At 43.0% G+C, this 15,513-nt stretch overlaps 1 protein-coding gene across 9 annotated transcripts in view; it reads right to left on the minus strand.

Moving 5' to 3' along the window:
• The window catches only part of ADD3 (adducin 3), a 248,812-nt gene that overhangs the window by 29,889 nt on the left and 203,410 nt on the right, over positions 1 to 15,513 (minus strand). For all 9 annotated transcript variants that reach the window (XM_053692765.1, XM_053692762.1, XM_053692759.1 and 6 more), the window contains 3 exons: positions 11,935 to 12,117; positions 5,164 to 5,424; positions 17 to 136 (listed from right to left, as the gene is read on the minus strand). In XM_053692765.1, the coding sequence (XP_053548740.1) occupies positions 17 to 136; positions 5,164 to 5,424; positions 11,935 to 12,117 (564 nt within the window). The remainder of the gene's footprint in view (positions 1 to 16; positions 137 to 5,163; positions 5,425 to 11,934; positions 12,118 to 15,513) is intronic.

Genomic DNA, 15,513 nt, shown 5'->3' on the forward strand with positions numbered 1-15,513 from the left:
ACGTTCTGCAAGGTACCTTATTCCTCTTCTCCAGAACATCTGTGGGATTAGTGTTTAGAGGCACAAACTGATTAGGGTCTTCAATCTTGATGGGGAACCCACCGCTGGTCTTGCTGAACTCATCGGCTTTCATCCACTGCAACATAAAAGGAAGGAGTGAGCCAAACAGACCGCCAGACCAGCACCAAGGCAGAGGACTGGCAGACTGAGAATATAAAAGACAATCCTGTCTCACTGGGCATAGGGAGTGGCCTTTTTAGTGGATATAGTCAGAGCACCAGCAAGAACAACATTTTAGTTTATTGCCCCAGAAGCTCTGAAATAAGTTACCATTTGACCACAACACCATCCCAAAAAATGACCTGCTCAACCAGGAATTCCCATAGCCCTGGTGTTAAAGTACTTATGCCTGGCTGGTACTTATCCCATCAGCCTCATTTGCCTGCAAGGCTTCCTAACTTCTAATTAGATTGTAAGCTCATCAGGGCAGGGACTTCATATACAGAATGCTCTGTACCTTCTATCAATGTTAAAATGCACTTGTATCCTTTGTATTGATAAAGTGTTGTGTATATGGGCAGTGCTATACAAACGAAAATACATTCATATGCATGTCACATAAATAACGAGAAAGGCTAAATCGTTCAAAATGATTTGCTTTTTTCAGCTGAGATAGTTCTGTATTTCATCTAAGAACCTTGTGTTTGAAAGTAAATTATATGACCATTTGGCTGTCAGTGAAAGCTTCATTGCCTAGACTGGCACCCAATGGGTTAAACAAGAACTCTCCTGGATATACCTGAAGTATCGACCTCACTAAAACAATGATGTTTTTGCACTTGGTCTGCTAATGGAAAGAACAATCTTTCAATTTGTTTAGTACAAAGTTAATAATTAGCTGATCCCTGAGAAATAATTTTATAAATTACTTTGTGACGAGCGATGGGTAACATCGCTTATCTGGTTCACATGCTGCCTGTGATTTCTATATAGTTTCCCCAGTAAATCAGCCACAGAAGCATCTACTGGACTGAATTATGCCCAGTACTTCACTGGATATGGAGCAGTGAGATCTTCTGGTGTAAAAGGTGCGCAGATATGTACTGAAAAGGTGTGCGGTTAAGTACTGAAAAGGTGTGCGGTTAAGTACTGAAAAGGTGTGCGGTTATGTACTGAAAAGGTGTGCGGTTATGTACTGAAAAGGTGTGCGGTTAAGTACTGAAAAGGTGTGCGGTTAAGTACTGAAAAGGTGTGCGGTTAAGTACTGAAAAGGTGTGCGGTTAAGTACTGAAAAGGTGTGCGGTTATGTACTGAAAAGGTGTGCGGTTATGTACTGAAAAGGTGTGCGGTTATGTACTGAAAAGGTGTGCGGTTATGTACTGAAAAGGTGTGCGGTTATGTACTGAAAAGGTGTGCGGTTAAGTACTGAAAAGGTGTGCGGTTATGTACTGAAAAGGTGTGCGGTTATGTACTGAAAAGGTGTGCGGTTATGTACTGAAAAGGTGCGCGATTATGTACTGAAAAGGTGTGCGATTATGTACTGCCCGACGTAAAAGTTGCACAGTTACGTACTGTCTGATGCAAAAGGTGCACAGTCACGTACTACAAAAATGAGTCAGTCATAGCCTGACACAAGTGTACATATGTATAGCACTCACATTCCTTAGGGGCCTAGCTGGATAGATTATGGTAGGAAAAGGTAAGGGAGGAGGAAGTATATACAATTAAAAATAAATCTTTATTAGAAATTATTTAAAATATGATGTTTCACATACACGTTTACACGATAACAGCGTAAGCTGAATGTGATTAGATCTTCTCACATCTATATACGCTGAATACTTAGTCAGCAATAATTATGTGCTATCAATTGTTGCCAGATTTATATTCCCTGATAAGAGATAAGAGCTTATTGGTAATTCTATATAGAGATTATTTCTCGCATAACCTATATTCAACTGGAGACTTCCTTACATATAAATTCGTATATAGTAAATTCACTAGTGAAACATTTTTTTCAATATGTACTAACTATGGATTAACAACGACATCCTAGGTTGGAGCCTATGATCATCATTGTTACTGATAGTGAATTGATTAATATATTTATGTAATACATCAACACGGCTATTCTCTTGTGTTTTTAAGTTTTTCTTTTCGTGTGTATGTGAAACATCATATTTTAAATAATTTCTAATAAAGATTTAATTTTAATTGTATAAACTTCCCCCTCCCTTACCTTTTCCTACCATAATCTATCCAGCTAGGCCCCTAAGGAATGTGAGTGCTATACATATGTACACTTGTGTCAGTCTATGACTGACTCATTTGTGTTCTGCATACACTGTACATAGCACCCTGGCTCATTATTATATTACACTATTGTATCAATCATAGCCTAGATCAATAACTCAATTAATCATATGAGCATCCCTGCTTTTTCATCTTAGTAGTGCCATTAGTACCCCCTCTCCTCTATATCTGCACAGTCACGTACTGTCTGACGTACAAGGTGCACGGTTACGTACTGTCTGACGTACAAGGTGCACGGTTACGTACTGTCTGACGTACAAGGTGCACGGTTACGTACTGTCTGACGTACAAGGTGCACGGTTACGTACTGTCTGACGTACAAGGTGCACGGTTACGTACTGTCTGACGTACAAGGTGCACGGTTACGTACTGTCTGACGTACAAGGTGCACAGTTACGTACTGTCTGACGTACAAGGTGCACAGTTACGTACTGTCTGACGTACAAGGTGCACAGTTACGTACTGTCTGACGTACAAGGTGCACAGTTACGTACTGTCTGACGTACAAGGTGCACAGTTACGTACTGTCTGACGTACAAGGTGCACAGTTACGTACTGTCTGACGTACAAGGTGCACGGTTACGTACTGTCTGACGTACAAGGTGCACGGTTACGTACTGTCTGACGTACAAGGTGCACAGTCACGTATGGTCTGATGTACAAGGTGCACAGTTATGTACTGTCTGATGTACAAGGTGCACAGTTATGTACTGTCTGATGTACAAGGTGCACAGTTATGTACTGTCTGATGTACAAGGTGCACAGTTATGTACTGTCTGATGTACAAGGTGCACAGTCACGTACTGTCTGACGTACAAAGGTGCACAGTCACATACTGTCTGACGTACAAAGGTGCACAGTCACATACTGTCTGACGTACAAAGGTGCACAGTTACGTACTGTCTGACGTACAAAGGTGCACAGTTACGTACTGTCTGACGTACAAAGGTGCACAGTTACGTACTGTCTGACGTACAAGGTGCAGTTACGTACTGTCTGATGTACAAGGTGCACAGTTACGTACTGTCTGGCGTACAAGGTGCACAGTTACATACTGTCTGACGTACAAGATGCACAGTTACGTACTGTCTGGCGTACAAGATGCACAGTTACGTACTGTCTGACGTACAAGGGGCACGGTTACGTACTGTCTGACGTACAAGGGGCACGGTTACGTACTGTCTGACGTACAAGGGGCACGGTTACGTACTGTCTGACGTACAAGGGGCACGGTTACGTACTGTCTGACGTACAAGGTGCACAGTTACATACTGTCTGGCGTACAAGATGCACAGTTACATACTGTCTGACGTACAAGATGCACAGTTACGTACTGTCTGGCGTACAAGATGCACAGTTACGTACTGTCTGACGTACAAGGGGCACGGTTACGTACTGTCTGACGTACAAGGGGCACGGTTACGTACTGTCTGACGTACAAGGGGCACGGTTACGTACTGTCTGACGTACAAGGGGCACGGTTACGTACTGTCTGACGTACAAGGTGCACAGTTACATACTGTCTGGCGTACAAGGTGCACAGTTACGTACTGTCTGACGTACAAGATGCACAGTTACGTACTGTCTGGCGTACAAGATGCACGGTTACGTACTGTCTGACGTACAAGGGGCACGGTTACGTACTGTCTGACGTACAAGGGGCACGGTTACGTACTGTCTGACGTACAAGGGGCACGGTTACGTACTGTCTGACGTACAAGGTGCACAGTTACGTACTGTCTGGCGTACAAGGTGCACAGTTACATACTGTCTGACGTACAAGATGCACAGTTACGTACTGTCTGGCGTACAAGATGCACAGTTACGTACTGTCTGACGTACAAGGGGCACGGTTACGTACTGTCTGACGTACAAGGGGCACGGTTACGTACTGTCTGACGTACAAGGGGCACGGTTACGTACTGTCTGACGTACAAGGGGCACGGTTACGTACTGTCTGACGTACAAGGTGCACAGTTACATACTGTCTGGCGTACAAGATGCACAGTTACGTACTGTCTGACGTACAAGGTGCACAGTTACATACTGTCTGGCGTACAAGATGCACAGTTACATACTGTCTGACGTACAAGGGGCACGGTTACGTACTGTCTGACGTACAAGGTGCACGGTTACGTACTGTCTGACGTACAAGGTGCACAGTTACATACTGTCTGGCGTACAAGATGCACAGTTACATACTGTCTGACGTACAAGGGGCACGGTTACGTACTGTCTGACGTACAAGGTGCACGGTTACGTACTGTCTGACGTACAAGGTGCACAGTTACATACTGTCTGGCGTACAAGATGCACAGTTACATACTGTCTGGCGTACAAGATGCACAGTTACATACTGTCTGACGTACAAGGGGCACAGTTACGTACTGTCTGACGTACAAGGGGCACAGTTACGTCTGATGTAATAGTTGCTCAGTTACATATGGCATTTAAGATAAAGTCGTTTAGGTCACTTATAACACTCAAAGGAAAAATATCCTTTAACATTGCAACCCTGCACGCCCCATTAAAGACATTACATATACAAAATAACATGCAGAGTTTTGTATCTACTGTGTACGTTATTTTTAAAAAAAATATATTTTTTCTAAACCTTCAAAATGATTAAACACAGCTTAAGTAGTTTTACTAGAATATAATAATAAAAAATTAGGTGATATTTAAAATAATAGCAACTAAAAATATGTTTTCAAATGTTTCAGAGCAGGAGTCTACTGGCAAACAACTTTATAAAATGATCTTATGCATGTAGGCAAACTGCCGTTTTGTACACAGTATTGTGCAGCGCTGTCCATGGGTTGCTTTCTAGCAGCAGTATATGTCACTCACCGTGATCTTTGTTCTGGGACTCATCTCTCCGTTCACAGACTCCTCCGGAACATGCACCCTAAGGTAGGTATTAGGCGAGTTCAGCCAGCGAGTCTTCTCCCTTTGCTGCCGCTGAGCCAGGAACTTCAGAGGCGAGTGTGGCATTGAGGGATCATCCTCAAATGAGAAACCAGTGGCTGTTGCTGGGATTTCCACATCGCTCTTGTGTCGCGGCTTCTCTCTGGTCAGGGGATGTCTGTACGCGTAGCCTGTTCTGTAACCCTGACGGCACAATCCGAATAATAAAATGAAACGTCAGGTGACTTTATGGATCTCATTAAAACAGATTTTAGGAATTAAATGTCCACAAAAAATGTCCACGTTAGCCATAATAATATGCATTTCATTTTATAATTTAATTCATACAGTGTGTCACACATCGATTTGCACTTATCCTATACGGTTTACAATTTCAGAAAGCGACCCTATAATATGAGAGAGACTTGAAAACACTAGCTCCATATCCAGATTATACCATTCTTTAACAGTATTTGCACTTGCACAAACCATGCGAGAATAGAACCAGTGATAAGGGCGACAGTGACTTGCGTATTACATATGTTTGTATATTAGTGTAACTGCCTGTTTATATATGTATTAATAGCGCCGATGCACCAGAACTGCACTAATAAAGCTATAGCACAATACAGTAACCTGTAACTTACATATGTTTGTACATTAGTGTAACTGCCTCTTTATATACAGTATTAATAGCACCGATGCACCAGAACTGCACTAATAAAGCTATAGCACAATACAGTAACCTGTAACTTACATATGTTTGTATATTAGTGTAACTGCCTCTTTATATACAGTATTAATAGCACCGATGCACCAGAACTGCACTAATAAAGCTATAGCACAATACAGTAACCTGTAACTTACATATGTTTGTATATTAGTGTAACTGCCTCTTTATATACAGTATTAATAGCGCCGATGCACCAGAACTGCACTAATAAAGCTATAGCACAATACAGTGACCAATAACTTACATATGTTTGTATATTACTGTAACTGCCTCTTTATATACAGTATTAATAGCACCGATGCACCAGAACTGCACTAATAACGCTATAGCACAATACAGTAACCTGTAACTTACATATGTTTGTACATTAGTGTAACTGCCTCTTTATATACAGTATTAATAGCGCCGATGCACCAGAACTGCACTAATAAAGCTATAGCACAATACAGTAACCAGTGATAAGTGTGACAGTGACTTGCGCATTACATATGTTTGTACATTAGTGTAACTGCCTGTTTATATACAGTATTAATAGCACCGATGCACCAGAACTGCACTAATAAAGCTATAGCACAATACAGTGACCAATAACTTACATATGTTTGTATATTACTGTAACTGCCTCTTTATATACAGTATTAATAGCACCGATGCACCAGAACTGCACTAATAAAGATATAGCACAATACAGTGACCAGTGATAAGTGTGACAGTGACCTGTAACTTACATATGTTTGTACATTAGTGTAACTGCCTCTTTATATACAGTATTAATAGCACCGATGCACCAGAACTGCACTAATAAAGCTATAGCACAATACAGTAACCTGTAACTTACATATGTTTGTACATTAGTGTAACTGCCTCTTTATATACAGTATTAATAGCACCGATGCACCAGAACTGCACTAATAAAGCTATAGCACAATACAGTAACCAGTGATAAGGGCGACAGTGACCTATAACTTACATTTGTTTGTACATTAGTGTAACTGCCTCTTTATATATGTATTAGTACTAAAGCCTGTGTACACGGGCCATTTTTTGCAGTACAGCGGTCCCACCCCTTGCTCTCTCCCCCCTCTCTTTTGCTTTCTCTCGACCCTCTCCTTTGCGCTCTCTCCCCCCTCTTTGGCTCTCTCTCTCCCCCCTTTCTTTTGCTCTCTCTGCCCCCTCTTTTGCTCTCTTTCCACTTTTGCTCTCTCTCTCCCCCCTCTTTGGCTCTCTCTCACCCCTCTTTTTGGCTTTCTCTCATCCCTCTTTTTGGCTCTCATCCCTCTTTTTCGCTCTCTCCCCCCTTTCTTTTGCTCTCTCTGCCCCCTCTTTGGCTCTCTCCCCCCTTTCTTTTGCTCTCTCTCCCCCCTCTTTGGCTCTCTCTCTCCCCTCTCTTTGGCTCTCTCTCTCCCCCCTTTCTTTTGCTCTCTCTCTGCCCCCTCTTTTGTTCTCTCTGTCCCCTCTTTTGTGCTCTCCCCCCCCCTTTCTTTTGCTCTCTCTCCCCCCTCTTTTACTCTCTCTCCTCTTTGGCACTCTTTCCACTTTTGCTCTCTCTCTCCCCCCTCTTTGGCTCTCTCGCACCCCTCTTTTTGGCTTTCTCTCATCCCTCTTTTTGGCTCTCATCCCTCTTTTTGCTCTCTCCCCCCTTTATTTTGCTCTCTCTCCCCCCTCTTTGGCTCTCTATCCTCTTTTGCTCTCTCTCTCCCCCCCTCTTTGTCTCTCTCTCACCCCTCTTTTTGTCTCTCTCTCACCCCTCTTTTTGTCTCTCTCTCACCCCTCTTTTTGTCTCTCTCTCACCCCTCTTTTTGTCTCTCTCTCACCCCTCTTTTTGTCTCTCTCTCACCCCTCTTTTTGTCTCTCTCTCACCCCTCTTTTTGTCTCTCTCTCACCCCTCTTTTTGTCTCTCTCTCACCTCTTCGGCCCTTCTCCTCCCCTCTCTTGCTCCCTCTCTGGCTCTGTCTTTCAAAACCTTTGACTCTCTGACCACGCCCCCATCGCGGCACCCGCCCGACCACACCCCTCGTTGCGCCCGACCACGTCCCTCACCGCGTCCGGTCACGCCCTTCGTCGCGCCACCACCGCGACGCTCCCATCGACCACGCCCCCTGACACTCCGCTTCAGCCTTGCTCTGTGTTGAGTGTCAGGATCCAAACGGCCAGGTATGTTTGTCATGTGCAGTCTCTACTGCGCATGACTGCATCTGACAAACATACTTGGCCATTTATTATATAGGATTAATAGCACCGATGCACCAGAACTGCACTAATAAAGCTATAGCACAATACAGTAACCAGTGAGAAGGTGGACAGTGACTTGCGCATTACATATGTTTGTATATTAGTGTAACTCTTGGTAGAAGAATATAAAACTTTTTTGCGCTGCCTTGTTTCGGGTGTGCCCTAGCTCCTAAGATATTTTCCCCAAAAATATCTAGTTATGGTGTGCAGGAGGGGTGTGGGTTTAGGAGTGTGAGGCGCAACTTAATGCTTATACCCTCATTTTAAAACATAAGGGTATAAGCATTAAGTTGCACAATTATTAGTTTTGTATAGTTTGTATACCTAGCATAATTCATGCTTATTTTTTATTTTTAAGTTTGCATATGAAACAATTGCACTGAATAAATTATATATGCCTTTTAGACATGCAACAATACAAAGCAACCATGTAACCTAACAAGCCTATCTACCAATCTAATCCATCTAAACAATGATTGGCTGATAATTCAATTATGCAATCATTGGTTCCTTTTATAAAGCCGGCAGGAACCATGCTTGTATCACTTTCAATTTTTTCCCTCTTGAGAAAGTCTGAGCGTCCTCAGACGAAACGCGTAGAGATTGTTTTACGGCTGTATGCCATTCAACCATACAGTCTGGATGTAAAGATACCTTTATATGCAGTTTTTATTTATCTATTTTGTAAGTAGCCATTTGCACGTGTGCTCTTACACTGAATAAAATAATACTACACTTGAATTGGGCTGCGCCTATCTCTGCTCTTTTTTCACAGTTTGTTCCCTGCTGGAGGTGTTTGGAGAATACACCCCTTTCTATCTCAGGCAGCGCCCATCACCACAGTGACACAGGAAGGAGATCATCACTGCAAATTGCAACACGCTACCACAGCGGATTTACTTCCTGCTCAATAGAGCAACCGGCTTTCTTCTTGCTCCCAGACCAACTCCAGGAACGTAAGCGCCCCTCAGCTTTTCTGTTTTGTTAAGCATTAAGTTGCGCCTCACACTCCTAAACCCACACCCCTCCTGCACATATTACTGTAACTGCCTCTTTATATACAGTATTAATAGCACCGATGCACCAGAACTGCACTAATAAAGCTATAGCACAATACAGTAACCAGTGATAAGGGCGACAGTGACCTATAACTTACATTTGTTTGTACATTAGTGTAACTGCCTCTTATATATGTACTAGTACTAAAGCCCGTGTCCCACCCCTTGCTCTCCCCCCCCCCCCTCTTTTGCTCTCTCTCCCCCCTCTCTTTTGCTTTCTCTCGATCCTCTCTTTTGCGCTCTCTCCCCCCCTCTTTTGTTCTCTCTGCCCCCTCTTTTGTTCTCTCTGCCCCCTCTTTTGTTCTCTCTGCCCCCTCTTTTGTTCTCTCTGCCCCCTCTTTTGTTCTCTCTGCCCCCTCTTTTGTTCTCTCTGCCCCCTCTTTTGTTCTCTCTGCCCCCTCTTTTGTTCTCTCTTCCCCCTCTTTTGTTCTCTCTGCCCCCTCTTTTGTTCTCTCTGCCCCCTCTTTTGTTCTCTCTGCCCCCTCTTTTGCTCTCTCTGCCCCCTCTTTTGCTCTCTCCTCTTTGGCTCTCTTTCCACTTTTGCTCGCTCTCTCCCCCCTCTTTGGCTCTCTCTCCCCCCCTCTTTGGCTCTCTCTCCCCCCCTCTTTGGCTCTCTCTCTCACCCCTCTTTTTGGCCCCCCCCCCCTTTCTTTTGCTCTCCCCCCCCCCTTTTGCTCTCTCTCTCCCCCCTTTCTTTTGCTCTCTCTGCCCCCTCTTTGGCTCTCTCCCCCCTTTCTTTTGCTCTCTCTCTCCCCCTCTTTGGCTCTCTCTCTCCCCTCTTTGGCTCTCTCTCTCCCCCTCTGTTTGGCTCTCTCTCATCCCTCTTTTTGGCTCTCTCTCACCCCTCTTTTTGGCTCTCTCTCTCCCCCCTTTCTTTTGCTCTCTCTGCCCCCTCTTGTTCTCTCCCCCCTTTCTTTTGCTCTGTCTCCCCCTTCTTTTGCTCTCTTTCACCCCTCTTTGGCTCTCTCCCCTCTTTGGCTCTCTCTCTCCCCCCTCTATTTGGCTCCCCCCCCCCTCTTTGGCCCTTCTCCTCCCTTCTATGGCCCTTCTCCCCCCTTTCTTTTGCTCTCCCCCCCTCTCTTGCTCCCTCTCTGGCTCTGGCTTTCAAACTCTTTGACTCTATGACCACGCCCCCATCGCTGCACCCATCCGGCCACGCCACATTGCGGCGGCACCCGCCCACGCCCCTCGCCGTGTCCGGTCACGCCCCCACCGTGACGCTCTTGTCGGCCACGCCCCCCGACACTCCGCTTCAGCCTTGCTCTGTGCTGAGTGTCAGGATCCAAACGGCCAGGTATGTTTGTCATGTGCAGTCTCTACTGCGCATGACTGCATCTGACAAACATACTTGGCCATTTATTATATAGGATTAATAGCACCGATGCACCAGAACTGCACTAATAAAGCTGTAGCACAATACAGTGACTTGCGCATTACATATGTTTGTACATTAGTGTAACTGCCTGTTTATATATGTATTAATAGCACTGATGCACCAGAACTGCACTAATAACGCTATAGCACAATACAGTAACCAGTGAGAAGGGCGACAGTGACTTGCACATTACATATGTTTGTATATTAGTGTCAGGAACTAGGAAAGAGTAGAAGACAGGCGCAGCCCAATTCAAGTGCAGGGTATTTTATTATAACATTAATGCAAGTACAAATGCATACTCACAGACGTTTAGGATATAAAACAGCAATTTCAAAACATAAGATGATTCCTCCAGTATGGTGTTAGCATTCACAGCCCAGGCACGAACATCTCAGTCGGATAGTACCAAGTATGGGTGAGAGGTGCTGGAACCTAAAAACTGCTACTGGTAGTATGATAAAACTCGGTATAACTCAGTTATACTGAGTTTTATCATACTACCAGTAGCAGTTTTTAGGTTCCAGCACCTCTCACCCATACTTGGTACTATCCGACAGATGTTCGTGCCTGGGCTGTGAATGCTAACACCATACTGGAGGAATCATCTTATGTTTTGAAATTGCTGTTTAATTTCCTAAACGTCTGTGAGTATGCATTTGTACTTGCATTAATGTTATAATAAAACACCCTGCACTTGAATTGGGCTGCGCCTGTCTTCTACTCTTTCCTAGTTCCTGTCTCTGATTGGGTGTTACTCAAGAGCACACACCTTCCATTACGGGCTGCAACCCATCCGGATCTGAACGCAGAGGTTCCGGTATCATCAGCTGGTTTGCTTGTAACAGCCAGATTGTGGATTAACATTGCACTCTAAAATTAAGCATAACCGGCTTTTTTCTTCCACTCCTCACAACATGGGGCTCTGACTTATTCCCAGGACTGAAGCGCCGATACCGGTATTTACTTTGTATATTAGTGTAACTTCCTCTTTATATACAGTATGTATTAATAGCACTGATGCACCAGAACTGCACTAATAAAGCTATAGCACAATATAGTGACCTATAACTTACATATGTTTGTATATTAGTGTAACTGCCTGTTTATATATGTATTAATAGCACTGATGCACCAGAACTGCACTAATAAAGCTATAGCACAATACAGTGACCAGTGAGAAGGTGGACAGTGACTTGCGCATTACATGTTTACCAAAGCTGCACTAACGGCTAATAATGACGTTTGTAAATGTAACGGACGAAGTGAGGCAAAGTATGGTTGTCTATGTGCAGATAATCCCACTCTGCACTCACCAGGTTATCCAGCATCCTCATGAGGGACTCGAACTCCAGCTCCCCCACCTTCCATTTGTACTGCCCCTCCATATTCACCCCGCCGCCGCCAGCTGCAGCCAGGCTATGGGTGACAGGTTTGTACTTTTCCAGATCCAGCATCAAAAGGTTATCGACCCCTCCAGCACCAGCCAGTGCATGGACCTGAAAACAAAAAGGCAAGCTGGGCTGTAACATATAGTATGAAGTCTTTATTAAAGCTTTATTATCAGCGTTTCCCGGGCATATGCTAAAAAACATGACAATACAGACATTTAAGCCCATACCAATAAAAAGATAGCCAATCGTCTGCACACTAGAGGGTGTAGTTTCTAATGATCCAATACAAACACTTCCATCTTTTAACCCCTTCCCACCTTTTTTAGACTGATAAAGCGCCAATTAAAACCAACAGTAGCAGACCTGCTTTACAGAGGGCCCTGGTGCAAAATGTATTTGGGCCCCCAAAAGGTAACTCAGTCGAAAGCAATAGTAATAATATACAGGTAGCTCTGCATACTAATTTTTTGTAGACACTAATAAAAGGCTCCTCTGTATTAGGATTGTACACATTCTGCTCATTCCTATGTATAAACTGGCTGTTATGGGGCCCCCAGCTCTTGGGCCCTGGTGTCACTGCACCTGCTGCAGCAATGGTAGTTACACCCCTGAAAACTACATTGATGGGGTCCATAGGGGAGACACAGAATTATATGTAGATATTGGGTGCTGGTAGTCTGGACTGTATCTTTTGGATATAGCCATCGTGCTGTTGGGCTCTTTTGCAACACATTCTGACATATTTAAAGGAACATTAAAGTGATGCTCTCATTTCCATGGGCATAAAGATTTGTGGAGGCACTGACCAGATCTTCTGCATATCTGCTGCTGTCAGCAAACTATTTAGCAATGGTGTTTGATAAACACTTTGTACAATTGTACAACATAAATACATATACATACACTTATACTCACACAAGCATTATGCTTGGGATTTTTTATAGATTTCATCTGGTATAATTTTGGATAATTTCTAACATAATACAGTAAAAGTATTTTCTTTTTCTATAAAAGCATCTACTAATTACTCCTCATTTATGTGACTATATAAAGCAACATATTTAAAAATGAATTCCTCAAAAGAATTTTAAAATTGGAGTGCACTTTAACATTGTTTATTTTGCCTTCATTTCCTGTAATTTTAATCTAGAAAGTATAGTTTTTGTGAGCATCTTATAGAACCCTTTCCTTTTGACATGCTACACAGTGATTGGCTGATATCTAAAGGGCATCAGTTATAACTGCCCCAAACTGGCTGCAGCAAATAAGGGGGGAAAACAGTCTAGAAACTCAAGGGATGTGTCTGGGGACTGCATCTGTTTAACCCTTGTTTGTATTTCAGTATGTTTGGTTGCAGGCACGCATTGTGTGGCTGTAGATTAGGGTCCCGGGAGGAAGAGAGCTTGATACTGTCCTGAGCCTATCATCATTTGGCAAAATGCTGTAATTAACTCTTCCATTTTCCTTCGAATCTAAGAGTGTCAGACTTTCTATGTGTTTGGCTGAAGCCATTTATCATCAATCAACTGTGTTTACTCTTTTTAAATCATAATGACAACAGAAACTACCCAAATGACCCTGATCAAAAGTTTACATACCCCAGTTCTTAATACCTTGTATTGCCCCCTTTAACATCAATGACAGCTTGAAGTCTTTTGTGATATTTGTGGATGATGCTCTTTATCTTCTCAGATGGTAAAGCTGCCCATTCTTCCTGGCAAAAAGCCTCCAGTCCCTGTAAATTCTTGGGCTGTCTTGTTTGAACTGCACGTTTATCTCCCCAGAGTGACTCAATGATATTGAGGTCAGGAGACTGAGATTGCCACTCCAGAACCTTTACTTTATTCTGCTGTAGCCAATGACAGGTTGACTTGGCCTTGTGTTAAGGATCATTGTCATGTTGGAATGTCCAAGTACGTCCCATGCGCAGCTTCCGGGCTGATGAATGCAAAATTTCCTCCAGTATTTTTTGATAACATACTGCATTCATCTTGCCATCAATTCTGTCCAAATTTCCTGTGCCTTTGTAGCTCACACATCCCCAAAACATCACTGATCCACCTCTGTGTTTCAGAGAAGGAATGGTGTACCATTCATCATAGGCCTTGTTGACTCCTCTTCAAATGTAGCGTTTATGGTTGTGGCGAAAAAGCTCAATTTTGGTCTCATCACTCCAAATGACTTTGTGCCAGAAGGTTTGAGCCTTGTCTCTGTGCTGTTTGGCGTATTGTAAGCGGGATACTTTGTGGCATTTGCGTAGTAATGGCTTTCTTCTGGCGACTCGACCATGCAGCCCATCTTTGTTCAAGTGCCTCCTTATTGTGCATCTTGAAACAGCCACACCACATGTCCTGTATTTCACCTGAAATTATTTGTGGGGTTTTCTTTGCATCCCAAACAATTTTCCTGGCAGTTGTGGCTGAAATGTTAGTTGGTCTACCTGACCGTGGTTTGGTTTCAACAGAACCCCTCTTTTCCACTTCTTGATTATAGTTTGAACGCTGCTGATTGGCATTCTCAATTCCTTGGATATCTTTTTATATCCCTTTCCTGTTTTATACAGTTCAACTACCTTTTCCTGCAGATCTTTTGACAATTCTTTTTGCTTTCCCCATGACTCAGAATCCAAAAACGTCAGTGCAGCACTGGATGAAAGATGCAAGGGTCTGTCAGGAGTCCAGAAACTCATTGACCTTTTATACACACACAGACTAATTACAAGCAAACAGATCACAGGTGAGGGTGGTTACCTTTAATAGCCATTCAAACCCCTTTGTCAACTTGTGTGCATGTTATCAGGCCAAAATCACCAGGGTATGTAAACTTTTGATCAGGGTCATTTGGGTAGTTTCTGTTGTCATTATGATTTAAAAAGAGTAAACACAGTTGATTGATAATAAATGGCTTCAGCCAAACACTAACCATGAGTGAAAGAAAAGTTTTAGTGTTATCATTCATATTCTCTGAAAAATGGCCAAGAAATCATAAATTCTGCCAGGGTATGTAAACTTATGAGCACAACTGTATATGTATACGTGTGCCTGTGTATGTATGTATATATGTATATATATATATATATATATATATATATATATATATATACATATATATATATATACACACACACGCACACATACATACACATACATACAGACACACAGTATATACACACACATACAGTACATATATACAGGTGGCCCTTGTTTTACAACGGTTCAATTTACACCGTTTCAGAATAACAACCTTTTTTTCCAGTCATGTGACTGCTATTGAAAAGCATTGAGAAGCAGTGCATTTATTAAAATAGCCAGTAGGTGGAGCTGTCCGCTTGTGTTGCAGCAAAGCCAAGCAAGCTGAAATTAATTAGTTTAACCAGACCTGAGCTATCGAGCAGATTTCAAAGGAACAAGATCTTCCTGTCTATAAATCAATCCAGATTGGAATGCATAGAAAGAACTGTTTGCAGAAAAATTCAAGTGAATTCTGTGTTGTGTGATTATT

Source organism: Bombina bombina, chromosome 9, assembly GCF_027579735.1.
Source record: "Bombina bombina isolate aBomBom1 chromosome 9, aBomBom1.pri, whole genome shotgun sequence".
NCBI lineage: Eukaryota > Metazoa > Chordata > Amphibia > Anura > Bombinatoridae > Bombina > Bombina bombina.